At 39.1% G+C, this 23,641-nt stretch overlaps 2 protein-coding genes across 3 annotated transcripts; one reads left to right on the forward strand and one right to left on the reverse strand.

The window, feature by feature from the left end:
• The first annotated feature begins 1,677 nt into the window (after positions 1 to 1,677).
• On the forward strand, positions 1,678 to 21,270 carry LOC110171709 (zinc fingers and homeoboxes protein 2). 2 transcript variants are annotated; one of them, XM_020937474.2, is made up of 13 exons: positions 1,678 to 1,901; positions 13,925 to 14,328; positions 14,400 to 15,101; positions 15,431 to 15,643; positions 15,731 to 15,985; positions 16,175 to 16,390; positions 16,478 to 16,562; positions 16,694 to 16,879; positions 17,216 to 17,589; positions 17,835 to 18,048; positions 18,129 to 18,279; positions 18,371 to 18,468; positions 18,939 to 21,270. In XM_020937474.2, the coding sequence occupies exons 2-12, from the start codon at positions 14,227 to 14,229 to the stop codon at positions 18,465 to 18,467; spliced, it is 2,595 nt and encodes an 864-aa protein (XP_020793133.1). In that variant the 5' UTR covers positions 1,678 to 1,901; positions 13,925 to 14,226; the 3' UTR covers position 18,468; positions 18,939 to 21,270. The 2 variants fall into 2 exon arrangements, with proteins under 2 accessions (XP_020793133.1, XP_020793132.1); XM_020937473.2 differs by lacking the exon at positions 1,678 to 1,901 and adding an exon at positions 1,911 to 2,127.
• On the reverse strand, positions 20,574 to 23,637 carry derl1 (derlin 1). Its single transcript, XM_020937357.2, has 8 exons — positions 23,337 to 23,637; positions 22,741 to 22,852; positions 22,460 to 22,524; positions 21,926 to 21,952; positions 21,750 to 21,845; positions 21,609 to 21,661; positions 21,428 to 21,538; positions 20,574 to 21,270 (listed from the first exon to the last, which is right to left on the reverse strand). The coding sequence occupies exons 1-8, from the start codon at positions 23,487 to 23,489 to the stop codon at positions 21,129 to 21,131; spliced, it is 759 nt and encodes a 252-aa protein (XP_020793016.1). The 5' UTR covers positions 23,490 to 23,637; the 3' UTR covers positions 20,574 to 21,128.
• Between the last annotated feature and the right edge of the window lie 4 nt (positions 23,638 to 23,641).

Consider the following 23,641-nt stretch of genomic DNA (forward strand, 5'->3'; position numbering starts at 1 on the left):
TATTGTTTAAAAAGTAGAACTCCACTGTAAAATGGCTTAATCTAAAACAAGTCTTGTTCTTTTCTATAAAACAGTGATTCTGTGTATTTACTAAATCTCCAGCACCCTGAACCCATTTCCCTTTCACCTCTCTGGACTCAGTGGCTTTGAGGGGACAGTACCATTGCTTAGAGAAAAGCCCAACTCTTTTTTTATTACTGCTGTTACTGCTGTTTTTAGAACTATTTCATTTAGGTTATATTCTAATATTATTATAATCCAGTTTTGGGGGGCATTGGAGCTCTTTCTCCCATTCACTAAGGGCATTTACTCAGTCATTTCATTTAATGTGTGTAGACAACCCTTTAAAAAAAGGAAAGCAATGGCTAACTAAATAATTATTAAATAAGATGATAATGCTTTAGGGTATGTTTTCTACAAGCTAATATTTTCATTCATTATTATTCATTTACTCCTCTGTCACACAGGTGGCAAAGGAAACAAGTCAAGCAGACTGGTAGTCACCAACATACCTCTGATCGCTTCCAATTACAAACACGCATTCGATGAAGTGTCTTGCCCAAAGACACAACGGCACCAATTGGAGCCCGAGATAGATCTACTCTATACGGCCTTGTTGCACACAAACCTTCAGAGAAATGCACAGTGAGTCCTAGTACCTCCCTTGTGTCTGACATGAACAGCTGCACAAGAGAAACCGTTTGGCACCATCTAGTGACCCTTTATTTCAATCACACTTGGACTCAAGATCAGAAAACTTAAGAAATCGTAGGTCTTACAGAAGGATCCTTTTTTCGCTTATATTGAGGTAGGCCTGTGCTTTACACTGCGATTATGAACCTGATTTCATTTGCTTAAGATATATGAAAATATTGGTTTTGGAGCTACAGGTGAAACTGAATCAGTGTGAAATTATTGATCTTGGCCTATGTCAACTTTTAAATATTTTGAACCAATTCCTTAAAAAAAAAATACTACTGTAAAATAAAACGCACAAAAGAATCATATTTTTGTCTTCTGTGCGTGTTGTTATTTTAATTAAGTAAATTAAACCCTAGATTTTGCTCATAAAGGCTGTCAGTGTCCATCAGCCCGAATGTGTTACAGAAGTCTCTTATAAAGCTGACCCAATTTGTTTTAAATGGGCCAAGTCATAACAAATCATACTCTGAGATGTGATTACACGCGTTTGTTTTTCTACACAGCAGGCTAAATAGACCATATCGAGGCAATACTGACAGATTAACATATCTGCGTAATTAACAAAAATCAGTTCATTGCACGTAATGCCGGGGTGGGCCAAGGTCAAGCTCTATAAAACGATATCAAATGCACCCAGCAGATGGCGCTGCTGTGCCTAAACATGGCACAAAGTTGGCTGTCATTTCAGGACAGTGTCTCTCACATACAAAATAAATACTCTCACTGACCCCAAATTCACCTTTCAGCACAGCCAAATGGTTACACCGGTTTTATGTGCAGGTAGGCATGGGCCATTGAGTGAACCCTCGTAAAGACAACAGTCCATTGCAGCAGTCCCACGCGTCTCTCTCCACCCGCTCCAAACGCACGCGCAAATAGCCAGGCTGAAGCAGAGACCAGAGAAGGGGAGGTGGGTGCTCAAAAACAAGGGGTGGAGCTTTGGGGGTGACACGGACGCCCCACTGATCATGTAATATTCAATTAGGTCATAACAGAAAGGCAGGCATCATCAGGACAGGGAAAGTTGACGGCGCCAGAACCCAGGTCATGTGTTTTTAGAGCATCGAGCATGCTTTGTGGAGCTTCCGGTGTTACTGTCGCAGCCTGCACACTCTATTGCACCACTTTTCTCAGCCTGGATCCCAACTTTTCTCGACTACAGCACTATGGATCTTCTGTGGACGGACACGAGCGCCTCGGTACGGCATGCAAATACGTACTCTGACGTCGGCGGTCATGTGGCTTTTGGCGTAGAGCCTTCTTGTGATCGCCAATTTTTCCTTTCCTGTCGCCTGTTGTCTCCTCGGTTACCGGACCACGGCGAGATTGCTTAGCCCAGCTTTGACAGTTTTTGTGGGTTAATAACAGAGTATTAGTACCCATACTCGCGGCTTCACCTGAGCATCGCGCCAAAACCGCGGGCAGGTAAGAAATGGATAAACTCTTCCTCTGTCTCTTTGCTCCGAAACGCCCCCTTCTTAAAAAGTCTCAAGTTATAGCTAATGGTACTTGTTTGGTAGGACCTCTCACGTCGCTAGCATCGCCCCGTGCGTCTCCCCACGCCACGAGCCTCAATATAAATATTTTAACTTGTCTCGGCGCATGAACTTTGCCTGCCCCGTCGTCTCCACCTGCAGACAATGAGCCCACCAAGTTGTTAATTCGGCCAAGTTTTGCTCTTAAACGCGGGGGTCGTGAGAGTAGCAGACAGAGACGAAGAACATCGTGTCTACTTTTTCCTCCTCCCCGTGTCGACATAACCAGCAAAACATGGCCGTCCATTGCCGACATGTTGTTACGTCGATGGCGAGAGAGAGGGGGAACATTTGGGGAGAGTGCTTCTCGGAGCCCCTCACGTCTCGCCGCGCTAAACTCTCCCGTACGTCTGTGGACCAACTCAAAACGAGCGGTGCTGCGGTCTCATTGCAACTTTTGGAGTGTGGTGTTGTTTATAGACTTTGATTTGTGCGACTCTGATGTAGGCGTAACGTTACCCCGAGGGATGCTCCCTCCCTCTAGTGCGCGGCTCTTACTGCAAACGCTGTGCCATAGCGCCATGCAAGACACGATATGTGCTCAGCTGAACCCATGTCTTAGCTTTCTTATTTGGCACAAACTTAAGTCACTTGCTCTGCCCCACTCAGGCTGTGCAACCAGCTGTGGGTGCAGTGTTCTGTTTTGGGAGAACTTAGGTGCAATGAATGACTTGCAATCAGTTTTAGGGAGAGTAATGTTTTTGTGAAAATCAAACAAAAACAAAGAAATGATAGGCTGCACTGTAAGTACACAAACAATCATAGTCCATCTTACCAGGGTTTCATCATCCAAGCATTCATATTACGATGTGTTTCTATAGTTGAGGGCATAAACCTTTAGTAGGCTTTTGAGTTGTAGATTTGGAAAAAAAACATGTCTTTTACTGATAACTATAATTTGTTGCCGAAGATAATAATAACTATTACACAACATAAGCCATTACAGCATATACAAAACACTGATTGAGCTTGATGCTTGAACACGTAAGGTATATTTGAATCAGTGATGAAAGGGGGATAAACACAACATCTGACATATGAACAGCATAAACCACTACGTTTTAACAGCAACGTGATCATGACAAATGTGTAATTACATAAATGCACACAAACAAACCTTGGTTCTCCCTGCTAATTTATTTGTTATGTCCTCAAAAACATACCTGGAGTTTTGTTTCATTCACCCATGTTTGAGTAATCCCAAAAGCACTGAGTCTGTCTACCACAAAATGCCCTGTTCCACCTTGTGATGTAATGAAGAGGTAGTTTTCAAATTAACAGCTACTTTTCACCTTTATTTCAGTATAGATAATTCCAGTGTGAAATTATCAAAATGATTCAAGTGAAGGTGTGGAGTTTAAAATGTATTATCACACGGCATCACAAGGTGGAACAGTGTTTTCTGTTTGAGAGAAGAACTCAGCCTAAATATGCAGGATTTGTGTGTTAAACATGCGTAAATGAAACAAAACTCCAGGTATGTTTTTGATGAGGAAACAACATTATAATTTAGATCAGAAAATAACACAATATGGGCCCTTTAGCAACCTGCTCTGCCATGTAAAAACGTTCAAGTTTTTACTTTTATTTAGCACATTTTAAATCAATATGCCTGTTCATTTATGTTGTGGCCTCAAACATCCAGCTTACATTGACACAACAGGTGGGTTCAGTAATTGGGACCAAAAGCAAGCAACTCATCTAGTCGATAAAAAGTGTGTCATGACTTGAATAATGTCAGATCCTGATGTTTGATGATAAACTTTGTGCACGCTCTGACCTCTGTTCATTTCTTCTGATGCAGTTCCCATCACACCTCCATAAAAGACACCAGGCGGATTTTGATCACAGCTTCTTTAACCTTGCTGTCATTTCTGTTACTGTAATTCCTCCGAGTATAGAGACATGCGCTCCAGCACTTCACATGTTAGGATAAAACAACCTCATATGGTTTCTTGGTGCGATCTGTCAAAACTAGAAACATCAGCTATGTAATCTGAAGCAACAAAAGAAACATTTTGAATTTTGATCCTGCAGTAAAGTAAAGCATTTGTATTGATAAAAGCAAATGGTTAAATCACATTGTATTTCTTTAGATGCAGTGAGCAGCATCAGCAATGAATAATTAGTGACTGAAATTGAAGAAGCTTTTCATTTTGTGCTTAGTTGTAAAAATGTTAATAATTATGGACCGGATCTGATTTGTTTTGTCAGTTATGGATGAAATTAGGCATACCTTTTATTTTTGTTGTGGCCTTTTTACAATCTTAATATTTGCAGTGTTTCCCATTAGCTGAAGAGACTATGGTGGTCCCTCCGTACGACTCTCACTTTGTTGTTCTTTTTTATTTTACCTTTATTTAACCAGGATAGTCCAGCTGAGAATCTATTTTTCATCAACGTTAAAAAAAAAACTGCTCAATTCAAAAAGACTGCTTAAATGAAATATAATCAAAACGTGACATCCAAACTCTACAAATAGTATCAAAGAAAATTATTAATATAGAGTAGTATTTATTTTCACCACCATAATCTGAACAAAATCTATTTACTGTATTTTTGCATTGTATTATAATTTTATGCACCTCTCTTTGTTTACATTTTTCAAGAGCTTGTTCAAGACATTTTGAATAGTAGTGTTATGTGTTGTAAATTGTTGTTTTAACTGTTGTAACTTGGGGATTATAGTGATGCACAGATGTCGCTGCTTCACCATTGTCCCATCCCTCGTGCAGGACAACAACAGAGTCTAAGCATTTGGAAAAGAGAGATTTTACATACAGCTTTTTGGCCAGCTGTTATGTTTGGTTTTTAAATCCACTGCCTCTCCAGCTACATACCAGCGTTTGTACATTACAGAGTTTGACCTCTCCAGAGTGTCACGGCCAAAACATCAGGCTGTGAAATGATGTGTGCCGTTTGTTCCTGTTACATTTCAACTATTTACAGTCGTCAAATGGCAAGAACAAAAGCGAACAAGGCTATGTCTGTCCCTGTCAGTTTCAATTGTAAAATTCACAGCACTGGTGCCAAACTGCAACCCACCAATTGAGTCATAAATGAAGATCTTTTTGTTTTGACAGCTACTCAGTGCCTAAACATTTGGTTTAATATATCTCTGTTTGAGTGATGAATTGATATTTTCTTCTTGACAGTTCTATTCGGTTAAAGTTGTTATTGATTAAAAAGGAAAAGCAGGTGCTGGTGTGTAGATGTGAAAATACTAAACCCCAATTAGACAATGGCGTACAATTTCATATAACACACTTAAGGTATAAATACTCAGATTACTTGGTTTGAAACTAATTTTGTATTGATTTGCTGAAGTTATTCAAGCATTCATTGATTTATTTGTGATGATTGACAAGTATTTATCCTCCTGCTGTTTGTTTTGGCTAGATGCGGGCCCATATTTGTTGAAGGTTTCAACTGACACAATGAAAAAACTTTTTGGCCATACCTGTCTGTTATTAGGTGTGTTATTGTGTTTGAGACAATTTCAAACTTCAACTTACGGGTGTGCTAAAATATCGATATGTCGATATATTGTGATACTGAATTTGGTGATACAGTATTGTTATTGTATTTCTTGGTATATTTTTTTGTATTTTTGGTATATTTTATTAAATTATTATATTTTATTATAGTGCTACAATTTTAATGTATGTTCCCGAGAAAGGAAAATTGTTTAGACAGTATACTTGACATATTCACTGTTTTAATGATTAGATTATTTTTTTTCATACTGATTTTGCACAGAAATACTGTTGTTAAATGTATTTGGCTCAAAATAGTGATATATTGCATAATATCATGTGTAGTATATCAATTATCACATGTATCGCCATATCCTGATATCGTGAGCCATGTATCGAGTATCGTATCGAATCATGAGGGACCTTGTGATTCCCAGCCCTACCTCAACTACCTGCTGCTGCTTTGAGTTAAGTTTGGGATCTTTTTGACTAGTCTAGTCTAGTTGGTTTTGCTGCATTTTAGTACTTTTCATGTCCTTTAGCACAGCTCAAGTTGCTGGGCTGTATAACGTGTCCATTCCCCCGCTGAAGCGACTGACTCATCGTGGGTTGCATGGAGGCTGTTGTTGTCGTTGGGGATGTTGCTTAGCTTGGCTCTGCAGTGATGTCATCAGCGTCTACACCGGCCTTTGTTCTAGGGCTTTCTGGGTTTCAGATGACATCACAACAGACTACAGACCTTTACTGATGATCCGGGTTTAAAAAAATAATTATTGTGAGTAATAGGGTATGCAATGAGTAGTTTATTTGAATTTATAAATAATGATAATAATATTTGTGGATTTTCTTTCTGATATTTTTACCCCAAAACTCATACAAGGTTATTAGCTCCTGTCCCCTGAAAATGTGGTGTCATACGCAAGAATATGAACATATTAACAACTGTAATGTACCTTGCCTGGAACAGAGCTTCTCCAACGTGTTGTGGGGTGACTAAGGCAACCACGGATGAGCTCATCACCTGTGGGTGGAGCCCAGAGGCCTAGTGTGGACATGGGGGAGTTGGAAGACAAAGCTCCATAACCATAAATGTGATGCAGATTTGTTGCACAACAAGCGTATTAGTAATCACTGCAGTTATCTTTAAACATTGGATATCATTGCAGAACTCGGGGTTAAAAAAGTCTAAACATTAGAAAATGCCATTATTACAAAGAGTGCACAATATTGCAACCAGACTCGACAAATACTTTCATGGCAGTGTAAGCTGGTGCAATATCTGTATCTCAAGGTTTCGTAGAACTGCAGCTCTTTTGAGCTTTCCATAATACACTGCATTCATTCATTCTAAACTTAAAATTTATCAGATTCCTTTGTAGTGGAGACAGCTGAACAGCGTGATGCCATGTTGCTTTAATAAAGATGTGTTATTATTATAAATGTAGTATTAGTATGCTTAAATGTACATTTAAAGGTGCACTTTGTACATTTTCTGCTTCCTGTCTTAATGAAGATGTTGCTGTGATGTGTTGCTTTGTCTTGAATGTTCCACAATTTGGAATTTATTGTATCTGTCAAAGATTTGCTTATTGTAGATGTTTTTACTGCTCAAAAATACATTGAAACACGTATTCTAATTATTCTAATCTAGTTTGGTATACTCTCCAGTGATATGACCTGTAACTTGTGGGTGTCACCTGCTTGCCTCCATGGAGAAGAAGTTAAGTTTTGTCCAGTTTGTCATACTGTGGAAGAGAATAGCAATGAAATACAGAGACAAGCAGACAATCTACCAGAAAAGATACACAGTGCACATTAAATAGGTCTTTGTCAAGTTAAATGAGATTTGGTAAAGGAAAATGCCAAAATATCAAAAAGGTTAGTGGTACATTAGCATTGAGTGTAATTGTGTCCAGAAGGCATAGACCATACCTTTAAGCAGTGTAATGAGAAACAAGGTTTGGCCTAGATGTGGCATACAGTGTGATTACTGTGTGGGAGACTCATGCACACACCTGATTCTTTTATTAATGTTACTGCTGTCCCAAATGTTTGGGATTTGGGGGAAAAAAATATTATAACTTGGATAAATGCATACGGAAAGTCACTTTTGTTCTCAACATTTCAGAAAAGGTCAGTAATTTCTATCAGTAATCTAAATCTGTTAAGATGAGACTTTGGATCACTGTCTCTTGGAATAAAGATCAAACACTTCCCCTCACATAAAGATTATAACATTATTTTTAAAAGTACAAAGTGTTGTAGACATTTGGAAAGGGCATTTAGCTAGAAGATCTTAGAGTCTGCATTAGTACCAAGATGTATGTCCAGTATTTTAACTTTTTTTCAAGAACCTCTAGTTTATTTTCCTTTTCTCTTGTAAACGTGTAATGATTTTTCATCTGTTTTGCTGATTTTAGACTATGTCGGATTGCTTCATTACTTCCAGAATACTGTGGATTTCACAGGGCGCACTATGGAGTTTAAGAATTCAGTTTACGCCTCCTGCCAGCCTGCACAATGTCACAGGAAATTAGACTACTTTGAGTGACAAATTGAATTGCGCTGGTGAAATTCAAAACACCAGCAGCACTGCAGGCAGCTGTTGAGAAAGTTTTCTAGCCTCGCTGTGTTTGTCATGTAGGTCATTTTCTGCCTGAGTAGACGGGCACAGTCCCACGTCCCAACTGTGCCCTCGAAATCTCTCAAGTTTAGAAACAAGGGAGGGAGGAGAAGCATAAAAAGAGAGAAAAAGAGAGATAGAGAGGGAGGAAAGAGAGTGCTTACTAAAGTCTTTCTGCACTGCACCACGTCAGCCGCACACTATTGCACTAACACGACCCTCGTCCCAGCTCCAGCCAATGAGAGAAAGGCGAGAGCAAGAATGTGCAAGCCACGCCCACTGCAGGGAAGCCACGGGACTGACAGGTGGGGAGCCTGGTCCATAGAAACAGTGAGAGCTCAGGGACACGTCGGTAAATATAAGATAATGAACACCAAAGTCCAATGGATTATCATTATTTGGGGCCTCTACAAGGATATAAACCAAACCCAATCAAAAAGTCTAACCTGTTTTAAGTTGTTTGAGTATGTGCCTTTCTAATTACCAGTGCAGCTCATTACTTGGAAAAAGGATACAGTTTGTTGTATTGTAAAAGTTGAAAACTTGGCTAGTACAAGTTGTAGTTATTTTTGGATTAAAAATAAATGTAGGTGAACAGATAAAATAGGCAAATCACTTCAAACTATAATAATGCTGCTGTACTCAACTGTCATGAAACACTTGCTGGGTTCTGGTTGTGGTTCTCTCTGTTGGATTATGTTATTGAAAGAAAATTCAATAGATAATGGAATTGCAGTGTTTTTCTTTTGTATAGCAATCAAAAATCTGTAGTTGTAAAGTTTCTACCAGTTTGAATTGAAATGTTTGTTGCTAACATCAGCACAATGCCATTGATTCCCAGGAAGGTCTGTTTTGGGAGAGCAGAGTCTGTTGTGTGTCTATAATAATTTAATAATATAATAAAAACATGATGACAGAAGTATTTTGGTTGACAGTTTTAACCACATTGTGTTGACCTCTGCGAAGTAGCACCTCCTGCATCAAGCCATGATCATTGTTGCTTACACTGTTACCGTGGAAACCTTCGGAGTGGGTGACAAGCAGATATTTTTAAAGTTTGCCCTTTCTGAGTGAGTGTATTGAGCCAGTTCCTGCACTGAAAGTTGCTGAAAATGCTCATGTGTGTTGTTTGGTGGTCCAATAGTAATAGTGGCCTGCCTACCTTTACAACTGGATTCCAGCACTAGACACAATGACTATTTTACCATTTCATATTGGAACATAACTGTCACATACTGTCATGTATTGTCTACTTAACACATATAGAGCTATAATAGACCTCTTTAACCAAACCTAGACCCTTTTTATTCAGCAGCCTCTGATTGGTGAGTGTATGATAAACCCATAAACTAGCCTTTAGGGGTGCATTCACACTTGGGTTGGCTTGGTCCTGGTCTGAGCCCAGTTTGGTCCAGTTTGGTCCAGTGCTAGTCATGGCTTAGTTCTTAGTCTTGAAATGGTGTAAATACAACAATATATTACATGGTTTCACATGTTAGGATTTCTTAAATCCAGAGAAATGGTAGCTGTTTAAAAGTGGAGAGGGCGTGGGTTTGAATGCAGAGCAGCCAGCTTGACAGTATTTGGTAATGCACTGTATATAGGCCACAGTGTCTCTCAACATTGTTTTGGTTCAAACAAGGTCAAAGCTGCTGCCACAGCCTGGCAGCATGTTAAAATGTCTCATTGTGCTTTTGTAACCTAAAGAGTGTTAACCAGAACAGGATCTGAAATTCTGATGGAAAATTTTGACAGTGCAGCATAGGATAGTAGTGCTGCAGTTCTTTATATTGGCCAAGTTCTGCCAGTTGGAAATATAGTGGTGGTGACTCTTAAGGCTGAAAACAAACATATCAAACATATATTCATTAATGATAATACTGCTATTGCCCAAAACATGTACAACAGGTAAAATCTAGGTCTAGGTAATCTCCAAGTCTAGCTCACGATCTGGAGATGGATCCCTGTGTGCTGCACTCTGGTGCTCACTGCTCCTGATAGGTTGCTTCAGGGTTCGCTTCTGAATAAATATTGCCTATGAACTTTTTTGAGACTTGGGACTGTCACTAAGAGTAGGCTATTTAAGCACTGACATCTTAATATTCATAGGTCTCCACTCCTGCCATCAATTCTGTTGCTATGCAGAACATATCACACAGTGCACCATTTTGCTGCACGCTAGAGGAGCTCTGTGATGAGATTTAAATTAATTCTGCTCCGGTCCGAAATTCTGCCTCGCACACCCCTGCTGGGACCTGTTGTATTAATGCCTCTGCTTCTCTTCAGCATCACTATACTCGCCCTGACTCAGTCCTCCGCTCTGCAGTGGCTGATTTGTGGAAGAGGCAGTCAATGGGGAAAACAAAACAAAGACGCACGCCTAGTACAGTTATGCTAACAGAGCTGCTGCTGAGGAGTACAGTTTTTCAGGTTGTGATATACACAATTGAGGACAGTTTAGATGCAACAACAAAGTCTTTGCTATTGATTTACTTATGCAGCCATAGTCGTGGAAACCAGCTTTATATTACTGCTGCAACTCTACTGCATATATTACTCTTAGTGAATGGTACTCTTATGCTAAAGTGTAGATTAGCGCAGTCTGACAACAACAAAACAACAATAAAAAACAGCATGACCAAAGTTTGTGGTGACAACCAGCGACTTAGTCAGTCACACAAGTCAATGTGTTATAGCCAGTAAATCCAAGCATAGGTAGAGCAATAGAAGTAGTGCTTTGATTCATATGAGAATTTGTCTATAATTAATACAAAGGACTGTTGATGTAATGTAAATAAGAAGTGTATTACACATTACATGTTTTTATATTCTTGCATAATCGATTATCTATATCACAGACACAGGATGTACCATGAAATCTCTAAAAATAAATGTATACTGTACAATTTGATCTTGTTTAATCTATCTTTGGACATTAGTGCCTCAGTAGCTGACAAAATTGGATTGATTTTCCCTTTCTTGTATGTTTGCCAGAATGAAGCCTAAACTGATTATAGCTGATGAATGTATTAGTGTCTCGTGGCATTTAAGGTAACTTCTTCAGAGGGATGGCTCCAGTAATATGATGCGCCAATCGCACTGGCAGACATTAGGCAAGTACAGACAGACAGACAGGCTGGCAAGAGGATGCCAGGCTGAGTATTCATACAAGTTTAATGAGCGTCAGACAGTGGGAGCTCACAGAGAGGCTGACTGGGCTACACACACAAACCAAACAGGTGGGAGACTAAGGTGGGGTTGGAGCAGCCAAGTTTGGATTTTGCGTGTGTGTAAATCAAATATTAATTTAAATATATTCTTTTGTACAAAAGTAAATTCTGAAAGTAAAGAGTTTGTTTTTAGAGGAAAACAAATGAAGCGATCAAATAATACCCCAAGGACAAAGAAGGTACGCTCCGTTGTTCATTATCATCCTCTGTTCTTGCAGCTGTTGTATTTTGGAGGTGCCAGTCAGTCAGTAGCCATCTATCAACTAATATACACTGATTTGCTGTAGTACTATTAATGTAAGGTTTTACGGCTAATAAGGTTTATCAGAGCTTGGGGTTGGACTTGAGACTAGTTATATATTCGTAATATACCAATTAATGTACAGTACAAATTAGGTTTGTCTAGATTAGAAGATACAAAAATTCCAAATTATATGATAAAATAAGGTAATATAGTAGAGCAGTTTTAATGCATTTAATACAAAACTCATTTATATCTGTATCAGATCAGTATTGCAGAATTTGCCACAGTACAGTATGAAAACAATCCTTTCTTTTGTTGCCCATCACTGCATGGCATCTCTCACTAATGGTATGCCTGATTGGTGCAAATATAATGACTAGCTAATATTGATTGATTGTTTTGTTTATTTAATCGTCTTCACACTGCAGTTGGTACACAGTTCCCAGCAGCTATCTCTATCCTCCTCTTACAAACATGTTTAAAGAGAGGCAGAGCTTGTGCCAGAGGATCTAGAGCATTCACAGCAGTATTTACACAGTGTTTGACTTTGTTTGATGCGCTCCATGGAAGAGTTTAATGTGTATGTGGCAAGCTGTTTGTTTACATGGAGTTGTTCCTTTTGTTGTGAGTCAGCTTCTTTTTAGCGTTGGCAATGTTTTGAATAATTTTCCCAAATGACTCATTATGGTTCCTAATTACCACGCCAACCAGCCCACATCGGATTACCTTCACTGCTTTAAATCAAAATTCATACAAATCAGTGTCACTTGAATGGTCAATGGCTAAAAGCTGCATTTTAAATATGCAGTGTTACAGTTTGCGAAAATACACAGCACAAATGAAACGTCTCTCTGTGCTTTCGCTACCTGTGTGGGTTTAACCAACTGCTGTTTTCTCTCGTCATCGTACCACTATCGCCCACAAACGCATTGATAAGTGCTCAGACTGTAAGAGCAGTGGAAGTTCAGTAGGTCATATAACTAAAGTACTGTTTCAGACTAAACCAGCACATTTTCCACTGCTCTGTGGTGTATGTGTGTCTTGATTGTTGTTGAATTTAGGGCAGACGGTGACAGTGAGTGAGTGGGAGTAACAAATGCTGCCACCATATTTGCTTAACAATGTTTACGCTGTGTGTATATCTTGTATGATGATGAGTCTTTTTGTCTGAAGTGTAGGCCTTTTCAATGTATTTTTTTTAACTTTTGTGTCAAAGTCAAAAGTCACAATACAACAATAGAAATATGTTGAAAGGGGTAATATGTTGCTGTTCATTTAAAGCAAGTAACATTGATTCATCACATAATTCAGCATAGTAAAATATCTCAAGCATCCATATGGTTTTCATGTGTTTTCTTTAAGCCTGCTATATACTAAACTATGGGCATTGTGACACACCCAAATGATTTTCTATGTCTGTCCGGTTCTGATGATGTTATACAATTGGTGTCTCTGGTTGGGTGTTTCAGCTACAGCTAGACATCCACAGTTGCTATAGCGACTTCACTTTAATGAGTCTGCATTTTAACAATGTTGTTACGTCCTCTTGGGCTGTGTCTTTTGTCAGGGTAGTGATGGCATGACGGGGAGCTAAATGTTTGTAAAGAAAAGTATACTTTGAAAAATATATGTGAAATAAACTTCTTGGGTAGGATAGTACTTTATTTGCAGATAACAAAAAAATTCTAATAGTGTTTTTAGATTACATTCTTCAGTGTGTTACCTTAATCATTTCTCCCTTTTATATTTATTACTTGTTGCCTCATTTAATTTTCATGTTGACTTCAACTCACATTGTTTTTGACAAAAGCACTGTTGTCGCATAATCAGATCTTTTGGATTTTTACTGGAGTGAAACACTATTAGTAATAGCATATTGACTATCACATCAGAATATTCATAGTCTTTCAAGGTGATGAGACCATAATATTTCAAGTGTCTCTTGTTTGTTGTTATTGTAGCTTATAAAGGTGAAATAAGACTTAGGAGCTGTTTAATTGAGCTGAACAAAGTCCATATATGGTTAAGTAACTGATAACTGAAAACAAACACATGTTATCAGATTAAATGTGAAACTATGGATGGTTATTTATGAACTGTTTTCTCTGTTTTAGGTAATTACCTATCATGCAGGAGGTCCTCCAGAACTGGAGCTGACACTGTCAGCAAGCCCCCAACATTGTGCAGAATTGTCCTATCTCCACTGGACTTTCATGTCCCCTGGTTGAGGGTACAAGCTTGTTGGTCCTACACCTGGTCTACACCTAGTCCTTTTTCTCATACTGGATATTATATTGGCTGGACTTTCTGCTGCACCTTCTGCAATACTATTTGCCCCTCACTCAGACTTTGGAGTGGAGCAAATCAGGCACCTTAACTTTAAGCACAAAGACAACATTAGGGAGAAGCCAACATCATGGCCAGTCGACGGAAAGCATCTACTCCTTGTATGATCCGACCAGACCACACCATAGTGGAACCAGATGACGATGAAATAGAGGATGCATGTGATTTGCAGGTACACTGCCAAATTATGGACATATTTTTGTGTAATGTAATTTTGATATTTAACTAATTTTACTGTTTTAGGCAAATGTGAATAACCATAGAGATGCAAGCCCAATGGAAACTGATGTCTCATCACAGAAAGAACTACCCATGGATCTGGACCTTCTAGATAAGGCATCGGACTCACAGTCATCAACAGACCATACCACAGCAGAATCCGATCTCACCAAGTCCCAACAAAAGCAACAGGGAGGCTACGAGTGCAAATACTGCCCCTTCTCCACCCAAAATCTTAACACTTTTAAAGAACATGTGGATGCTAACCACCCCAATGTCATCTTGAACCCTTTGTACCTGTGTGCTGTCTGCAATTTTAACACCAAGAAGTTTGACACGTTAACAGAGCACAACGAGAGGTGTCATCCCGGGGAGAGCAACTTTAAATTCAAACGCATCAAAATGAACAATCAGACAATCTTGGAACAGACAATTGAGGGATGCAGTAATAATGCTGTTATTTACAACTCTTCTAGCTCTATTTCTGGTAAAGTGGAGGACATGAATAAACCCACTGCAGTCAAAATCAGCAAACCAAAAATAATGTCTTCGGATAGTAAATGGACAGATGGAGCTTTGGGTAAACTTGCCCCAGAGTTGGTTAAGAAGCCAATCACCGCAGTGAATGTGAATGGGACAGTCATCATCCCAGAGTCAACGCTCCTCAAAGCGGACAGCCTTGCTCACATCATGCCTTCACTACAGCGGCCTCTCAACTACACGCAGGTTTTTGAAGTTTAATATATTGCTTAACAAAAATATAATATAATGGATAAAAATGAAACTAATTTATAACCCTAAAGCAGGATTACCCCCCCCAAAATATTCTATGTCTGTAATTTTTTTAATAAGTCTATATTGTAATTATCATGACAGACCTAGTAACACCTGTATACATGTTGTCTACATGTATACATATGGAAATAGTATTGCAGTTATTTTAATTAAATAACCCAGAGATCATACTTGTATAGCCAAGTAGTACAATGACACACTCTGCTTTATTTCTAAATGTTGTAAATTCAATTATCTATATTTATTGTTGTATGTTACAGGTGCCCAAGATTGCTGTGCCCTTGAATACGACCAAATATAACCCTTCACTTGACGATAACTTGACCCTTATTTCCTCCTTCAACAAGTTTCCTTACCCAACCCAGGCTGAGCTGTCATGGCTTACTGCAGCCTCCAAACACCCAGAAGAGCAGATCAAAGTTTGGTTCACCACACAACGGCTAAAACAGGGTATAAGCTGGTCGCCAGAGGAGGTAAATATCACACTATTATCACTTTGGTTGTATAGGATTTCTTTCCTTACAGTATAAAGTAAATGTATAACTTTTCTTTTATAACAGGTTGAAGAAGCAAGAAAGAAAATGTTTAACGGTACAATCCCTCAGACATTTGCTGTAGTGGCCCCTCAGCTCAACTCACAAACATCCTCCAATTCTTCAAGCTCCACCTCGGCCTCCAAATCCACCCCAACTGCAGCCTCCCTTCTTCAGCCACTCCCCTGTCAGCTTGTGGGTCAGACCAGCCTCGTGCTCACGCCTGTGGCCAATGGATCTGCAGTCACCTGTGCCCCCCTGGCTCTCACTGTGGCTAACCAGGTGCACTAAATATGTCTGCTAAAAGTATGCTTAGAGACATTATATAGCAACCATACAAATAGCAATATACACATGATCATGTTTATTTTAGCTTTCACATTTCATATCAGGCCAAAGTTAAAACCTCCACAGAATTCCACAATGTATAATGCTTTTATCAGGTATTATGAGGTGTTTTTATTTTTTCAGGTTGCACAATCGCTTAAAAGACCTCTGCCTTCCCCTGCGATTTCCACAGAGACCAAACGGCCGTCCATAATTCAAACAATTTCTGCGCCTGTGCTTTCACCTAAACTGTCTTCACCCAAAGTCCTGAGCTTCACAGTTGATCCAAACAAAACTGCGGAACAACTGTCTGTGCTGAGGGCCAGCTATACACAGTGCCCCTTCCCTGAGGAAGATGAAGTAAGAAGAGAAATCTATTTTCTGATCATTAAAATTATGATTAAAATTATGATAATAATTTTTATTTAAATTTTAATAATTTTATAGATTTACAGGCTGATAGAGAACACAGGGCTGTCCAGAGGAGAAATAAAAAAGTGGTTCAGTGAGCAGAGACTTCTCAATCTCAAAGGTAAAGATGGTGCCTTAATGAATTACTTGAATGTGGCTTCATTTTTTTTATTACTTCAAAATTGTAATTTGTGGTGGGCTGAAAGACTGCCTAGTCATGCTCTTTTCTTAAACTATAACTATCTATTAAAGGTGTTCCTCCCCCACCTGTGCTGGTAAAAGCAGAAGTGAATTCTCCCCCTAAAGATGGCCCAATGAAAAAGATTGTCCCGAGTCAGTTTCCGCTGCTGGAGAGAGTCAAAGGGAAGAGCTCTGAGCAGCTGAAGGCTCTGGAGGAGAATTTCCAAAAGAGCAGCTGTCCAACAGAGGCTGAGCTAGGTAATAATACTTTCTAATACTTTATATCTCACTATGGTATGTGTTCATCAATTACAGGCTCAAATCACTTTGACTTTTTCAATTTGTCATATTTTTAGTGGTTAGTGGTTCCCTCTGTGTGCCAACAAACAGCAGCTTGAATGCCAATTTATTTAAAAATTATTATTTAAAGTAGTCTACTCAGTGTGACTTAATATTTCCTCACCCTGGTGAAAGTACAGCACTATCTCTTGTTGACAGAAGTAGCAGGACTGTTTTTAATGAGCTTGTTGTACCATCCCCTGGAGAGATGAGCTTTTGGACCCCTCTTTGACATCTTTGTTGACCACTTTTCAGACCAGCTGGCCCAGGACACCCGTCTTTCTAAAACTGAGGTGGACTGCTGGTTTTCGGAGCGCAGAGCTCTGGAGAAGGCTCTTCTCAGCATGAAGAGTGCAGAGGATCGTCCAGGGGCAATGCAGAACGGGGCGTCTCATCGTGAACAGGAGGGGAAACACCATCTCTCCTCCCCCCACCCCCCTCTTCTGTCCTGTTCATCTGCATCTCCTCCGGTCCTGGCAGCATCCTCCCCACATCCGCCGACTTTGTCGTCCTCCGCCTCTCCCCCCATCCTCACTTCCTCCTCCTCATCTTCGCCCCATCCCCCCGTACTCTCTGCATCAAACAGTCCTGCGCCCTTCACCAGCCGCTCCCTCACTCTGCTCAGAGAGGTAAAAAAGAACACAACTTACATGACTTAAATAACAAATATACTACATATATACTGGAGAATGTGTGTATGTGTAATGATACAATTAATTTTTTTTTTATGTTAACTTGAAAATGTGCAACAAGCCTCATCATGAAATTATGGGAGATTTTGTGATTATTACAAAATTAATAAAAATTTGATCAAGTCATGGGATGTGCTCATTTATTATTGTATTATAAGTAATTTTTTTTTTATTCCAAACAGATGTTCTGTCGGACACAGTGGCCTTCTCCAGAAGAGTACAGTCAGCTGGAGGTCCAAACCAGTCTGGGACGCACCGACATTGTGCGCTGGTTCAAGGACCACCGGTCTGCTCTAAAAAATGGTGAAACACTAGAGTGGATGCAAGAGCATCTGAAAGCAAAAAGCAAATCCGAGAAACCACAATGTATTTCTATAGAAACCTTGACAGCAAAAGGTAAAATCCCTCCAAAACAATAATGTATGACATAAAATGTGTCATACATTTTCTTAAGCAATTTCTTTTATACATTGCAGAAGAAAATACCGGTGAGAATATGACAGAGCACTCAAAGCAGTTGGACCAAGACACAGTACAGTGGTTACCAGAAAAGCTGGACCAGGGAGTAACTGTCCTGTCCCAGTCAAGGCCAGACAAAACCAGTGACAATGCTGCAGACAGTGGGAGGTGACTGCTCTCTTTGGGAACAAAATCTATTTCTGTCTATGTGGAGAATACTTTAGGCAATGACTAGCTATTGAAATTCTGTGTTTTTCAGGTGGGTGAAGGTGACTGTGGAGGTGGGAGAGGACCCTCAAGCAGCTACAGAAACAAATATTTTGGGTTTGGAGCAACCAGGCAGGGTTACAGGCTGATGTAAGTAGAAACTAGAGAGCTATATTTTAACTGAATAACACTAAAGGTCACTCGGGTCAAGCAGAAGTAGCTCAGCACTCATCCACCAACCTCCATAAACATGTTGCCATTGTGTCCTTGGGCAGGTCACTTTACTCACACACAGCATTCATACATAGGCGAGGTGAGTGATGAGTGGCAGCTGGAGGGGCAAGATGACTAAAGAAATTAATTTAACATAAGAGATCATAGTAAATGGAGTAACTAAGAAGTATAAATGGTGAACTGTTTCTTTAAGATACCACAGCTGCAGTCCCTTTTGCCCAGGAAGTTACCACTGTGTAATTAACACACTTCAAAGCTGTGCCAGAATTGGCCAGGACGGCAGCTTGATACTAGGACCAATTGATCATTACCACATTCACACATGCGTGCAAGACGTTTACTAATATCCTGTTCATGAATGTGTCCTCTTGTTCTGTTGTTTTCAGAGCTGGTTGTTTTGTTCTGATCATGAGAAAGCCTAGCGCAGATCGTAATAGTGAGGAAACAGTCTCGCTGAGATCTCAACCTGAAGCACCATGGACCTTGGAGATTTGCACTGAAAAGCACTTAAGTGTGGTGCGTAAATGGACATAAGAGGAGTGCCAAAGCTGGACTTGATGCATTGTTCTTACTACTAAGTGTGTTTTTAAAGCACCATGTAAATATTTTTCTGTATGGGGTGTTTGTACAGTTTTACTAAGAGGGCACTTTTGGTTACCATTTTATACTGCCCCAAACTGGAATGTTATTGTTTTATGATCAAAGTGTATAATAATCAAAAAATATTGTCATATTTTTGAAAATCATTATGTTCATTAGGCGTAGTCACTAATGGCACTTACTGTACATATTCCTGTCATTGTAATAGATTAAGTAATGTAAGACATTTTCAGCTTAACTGTACCAGCCATTTGGAAACTAACCTTTCCTTATTTCTGCAGCTTCTTATTGACTTGGCCTCATAATATTTTGCTAGTGAGAGTGAAAATCACTTACACTGGAAAGTGCTAGAAGTGCAATTAGTGGGAATAACAGTGTTTGGAGAAACAGCCACAGCTTTACTGAGGGTTTGCAGTTCTGGGCAAATAGAGCTGCATTAGCACAGACCAAGGAATGAAAGCACTGTATGTCCTGATGTCTTCTCTATGAAAATGTTTTGCCTCAGTATATAAGATGTGTTCAAATGGTGCCGAATGTGGGCTTTTCATACTGAGTGAGTTTTATTTTATTACTTGAGGTGTGTCCTGTTTTGTTCCGCCACGCTGCCTTTGAAGCTTTCACCTGACATGTCTCTGTCTCTAAACCTGGTACAGTCCTCTCAATGGTTTATTACAGTTTTTAATTTCTGTTGAAACAAAACTTGAAGTATTATTGACGGAACATACAAATATTAAGATATAAATTACTCATGCATGGTAAAGTAGTCAAAGGTCCCTCATAATCTGTGACTACACGTTTCTTACTTTCCCATCTTTCTAAAAAGACATTGGCACTTAATGTTCTTAGAAATTTCAGGGTGAGGGCTATTTCACAAAAGTGACAATTGGCTAAATGCAAATACCAGCTTCATATTGTTACGTTTCTAATTTTGTTGTCATTTCGGTTCCAAACTAAGCTTCTTGCAAGTTTTCAGTCTATAGTCCATAGTGATTGAGCCACACATGGGTGAAACTCTTGTATGAAGACAAACTTTGACAAAAAAAAAAAGGAAAACTTGCAAAAGCCTTATGATGAAGTTAGCCACTTTTGTGTAATGACCTTCAAATATACAGCTGGGGTATGATTAAAGACAAAATTTGCATCATTAACTAACCATCATAAACTGTATACCAATCAGTACTTGATTACTAACTGGTCTAAGCAGGTATACAGCAGTGCTTGCTGAATGTTTGTGTATGGCACTGCTTAAGTTTCATGTTTAAAGAATCTGAAATACTGGTCATTTTTTGGCTTGTAGTAAACACTGCTTGCTTTTTCATTTTCCATTATTCTGCTTAAACAGAATAAATACACATTCAACTGTTACGGAGACATGTTTTGTTGTGATGAGACACAAGTCAGTAAAACACATGGACTAGGTGTACTTTCAATAAAGAACTGTTATATTTACAAAAACAAAATTTAATCCTTAAGGAATTTAGATTGAGACAAAGCTGGAGTCTGAGCTACGGCAGCTCAAACACTTAACACAATGTAGAGACCTCTAAACAAACCTCTAAACAGCTGTAAGTGGCTGTCTATTTTAACCAGTACACAAGAAATTACAATGTACTCTGATATGGCATCTTAGAAATCAAGAGAGAAAAGATCAAAATCATAGAAGAGAGCTGTGATTGGTCTCTACAGCAACTTGGGGTAAAAAAAAAGATCAATGATGGACAGGATTAAGAAAAAAGTGAGGAGAGTTTGTACATCCAAATATATAAATCCATAACTGTCTATTTTCTTCTTGTTCTCTGCTGCACATCCACAGTAGTAGTTAAAGCAAAGCTTGCTGTGCGGTACTACATTAGGAAACGTCTTCTTCTCAAACGATTATTATTATTTTTTTTTTTTTTGTGAAGAGGCATACATTTTCCCCAAAATTACAAACTGCAGTCATTTAAGGTTAAAATTTTGGCAATGGGGGGTAAAACTCATTCACCCCCCAGACGAAATCCTTGGCCCCAGTTGTGTCGCCCTGCTCCAAACCCAGCCTGTTCCTGAGGAGCTGCTCTTCTGGTGGGAGGTGCTCCAAAGCCTGACACCCCTCCCCTCCTGTTCGGGAAAATTCTATACCTGCAGAGAGAACACAACAAGGAGGTTTAAAACAGGGTCACACAATCTGAAAACATTTTCTAGAGTTTTAAAAAACTAGCTAAACAGAAGCATCTTAATCAGGCTGCAATGTAAAGAACATCATTCACATTCTGTTACCAGTTCAAGTATGACTTACAAAAACTCTGGCGTAGAGAGGAAAGCACGTCCACCGAGGTCTATGGGGTACTTGAACATAAGGAAAAAATAGAGGTGGCCCACTAGGTTTCCAATTAGCTCATTCAAAAAACTGCAAGTAAAAATATAATTTTTAAACCAGTTGGTAAAATAAATTGTCATAGATAACTGACATTACTTACGAGCCACCAATGATGAAATTGAAACCCAGTATAACCCATGGAAGATAGTGTGCCTACAAGAAAGCCACAAAATTTCAGGAATGTAATTTTTTTTTTTATTAGAGTACAGGAGTTTAACCCCCTTAATATATGTAAATGTACCTTAAATCTCGTTCCAAACCAGAATGATACAATGGTGTCCTTGTTGAACTGAGCCCATACATACAGCACTGACATAATAAGTGGGATCATCAGCAGCTGAAACAACAAATGTAATTTTATTCCTGTGTTAAAACTAATGAGTTCATTAACATTTTAATTTGTGAATGTTGTCTCACCTGCATGTCCATGAGCAGTCCAACTATCTATAGTTTAGAGTCAAGGACAGTACAATAACAGAGAAACTTGACTCGGAGCTGCCACCTAGTGCCTCATTTTACAACACAAACATATGAACCCATTGCCCCCCCGTTTACCTGATGTGAACTTAAACTGTCCACAAAATGAGTAAAATGTTTTGATAAAATGGTGTTAGATAAAACACGCAATACACTAACTGTACTTGCTTCAGTCACATACAGACTAATTTCTACAGACCAAATTAGAGAGATGGGCAGGGCCCTCTTTGCCGCATATGACCTAGATTATGTTTCTCTCCTCTGCAGGGGTAGACTGACACGGGCCACTGGCACAGAGCCACCCTGACATGGTACAGTGCTGCAGTGGGAGTGGAGCACAAAAGATGGGACGATAAGAGTTGTGGCTGGGAAAACATTGTACAATAACTAAATAAGCAGCAAGACAGAACAGCCAGTAGAAGTGTTACAGTGGAATATAAAGGTTTCTTATCTGAATAAAATGATTATGGATACAACAATGCAGAGCCAGTTAAAAGTGAGCATGAAGACATAGTCTGCAGGTCTGCCATCGAACGCCCCTGTAGAGAGAGAAATGTCATTTATGACGAAATTATTTTAACATCTTTAAATTCTGTGACGTTCTGGACATTTGTCTTTATTAAATTTTGTCAGTAATTTGAAAAGAAACAATCAAGCTTTGCGTCCTGGACATGTGAAGCATCATTGGAGAGCACATATATTTATTGTCAAATCAACTAAAATTGCTACTAAACTAAAGTTAGAAAAATGCACACCTGTTTCCAGCCTTGAGGAGTAGTGGTAGAGGAAATATAGATTGACCAAGTAAAGAAACCCTGTGTTTGGGTAGATTGGAAAGTACAGGGTTGACGTTACAGGCCTCCATAGCTGCAACAGAAATGTCAACAATTGTTTAACTGGTTAGAGTTTTAAAAACAATAAAATATGTACCATAGCATTCAATAGTGTCTCATAGTATTTTAGACGCAGTGAGGTACTCAAGTAATAAAATACTAATTTACGAGGTTTAATTATTTATGTTAAATATTAATGTAATAATATAATGTAAGATTTATTGGCAGTTTCCAGACAACAGGACGAGGAAATACGACTGCATTTGACAAACAGACCAAAATTACAACTAAATACAGCTCTGCAAGCTTGTAACGTGATATGCATTTGACAGCACCCGGAAGTGCACGTATACGTCGCGTTCTCTTATTGGCTGCTTAAAAGCTAAGGCCTTTTAGGTAGTTTCTCGTTAGCCACCTGCTAACTGCATTACCATGGAGTGCATTACCTACACCCGAAACATAGAAACGACTTTTCTTCGTATACACAAAATATATATACATATATATCGAAAACTTACGTGAAATCTATTGAAGAACAATTGTGGTGCCAGCACGAGGTTCATAGGATTAATTAATCCTAGCTTTCCAATGAAGGGAACAATTATGGACCCAGCAAACCATGCTCGGGTGATTAAAGGGATGCTTCTGAACCAGTCTCCGATATCTGACATCTTTCCATACAATCACGGGCAAATATATATGCACAAAGTACTAACTATTCTACAGAAAATCGATCGTAAACCCTCAAAGACGATGTTTGTCAGCTAATCAGAACTGCTTCTTGGCTAGTTTACATGACGTGGCTAATCGGCTAGCTCAATAT

Source organism: Boleophthalmus pectinirostris, unplaced genomic scaffold, assembly GCF_026225935.1.
Source record: "Boleophthalmus pectinirostris isolate CB_2022bp ecotype Guang Dong unplaced genomic scaffold, ASM2622593v1 HiC_scaffold_6, whole genome shotgun sequence".
In the NCBI taxonomy this organism is placed as follows: domain Eukaryota; kingdom Metazoa; phylum Chordata; class Actinopteri; order Gobiiformes; family Gobiidae; genus Boleophthalmus; species Boleophthalmus pectinirostris.

Excerpts from the sequence above, each read along its gene's own strand:
- derl1 (XM_020937357.2), bottom strand. The coding sequence starts at position 23,489 with ATGTCAGATATCGGAGACTGGTTCAGAAGCATCCCTTTAATCACCCGA. Across the intron at positions 21,539-21,608 it reads AATTTCATCATTGGTGGCTC|TTTTTTGAATGAGCTAATTG; the intron begins GTAAGTAATGTC and ends TTTTACTTGCAG. Across the intron at positions 21,271-21,427 it reads CTCTCTACGCCAGAGTTTTT|GTATAGAATTTTCCCGAACA; the intron begins GTAAGTCATACT and ends TTCTCTCTGCAG.
- LOC110171709 (XM_020937474.2), top strand. The coding sequence starts at position 14,227 with ATGGCCAGTCGACGGAAAGCATCTACTCCTTGTATGATCCGACCAGAC. Across the intron at positions 15,644-15,730 it reads TAAGCTGGTCGCCAGAGGAG|GTTGAAGAAGCAAGAAAGAA; the intron begins GTAAATATCACA and ends CTTTTATAACAG. Across the intron at positions 16,880-17,215 it reads TCCAACAGAGGCTGAGCTAG|ACCAGCTGGCCCAGGACACC; the intron begins GTAATAATACTT and ends ACCACTTTTCAG.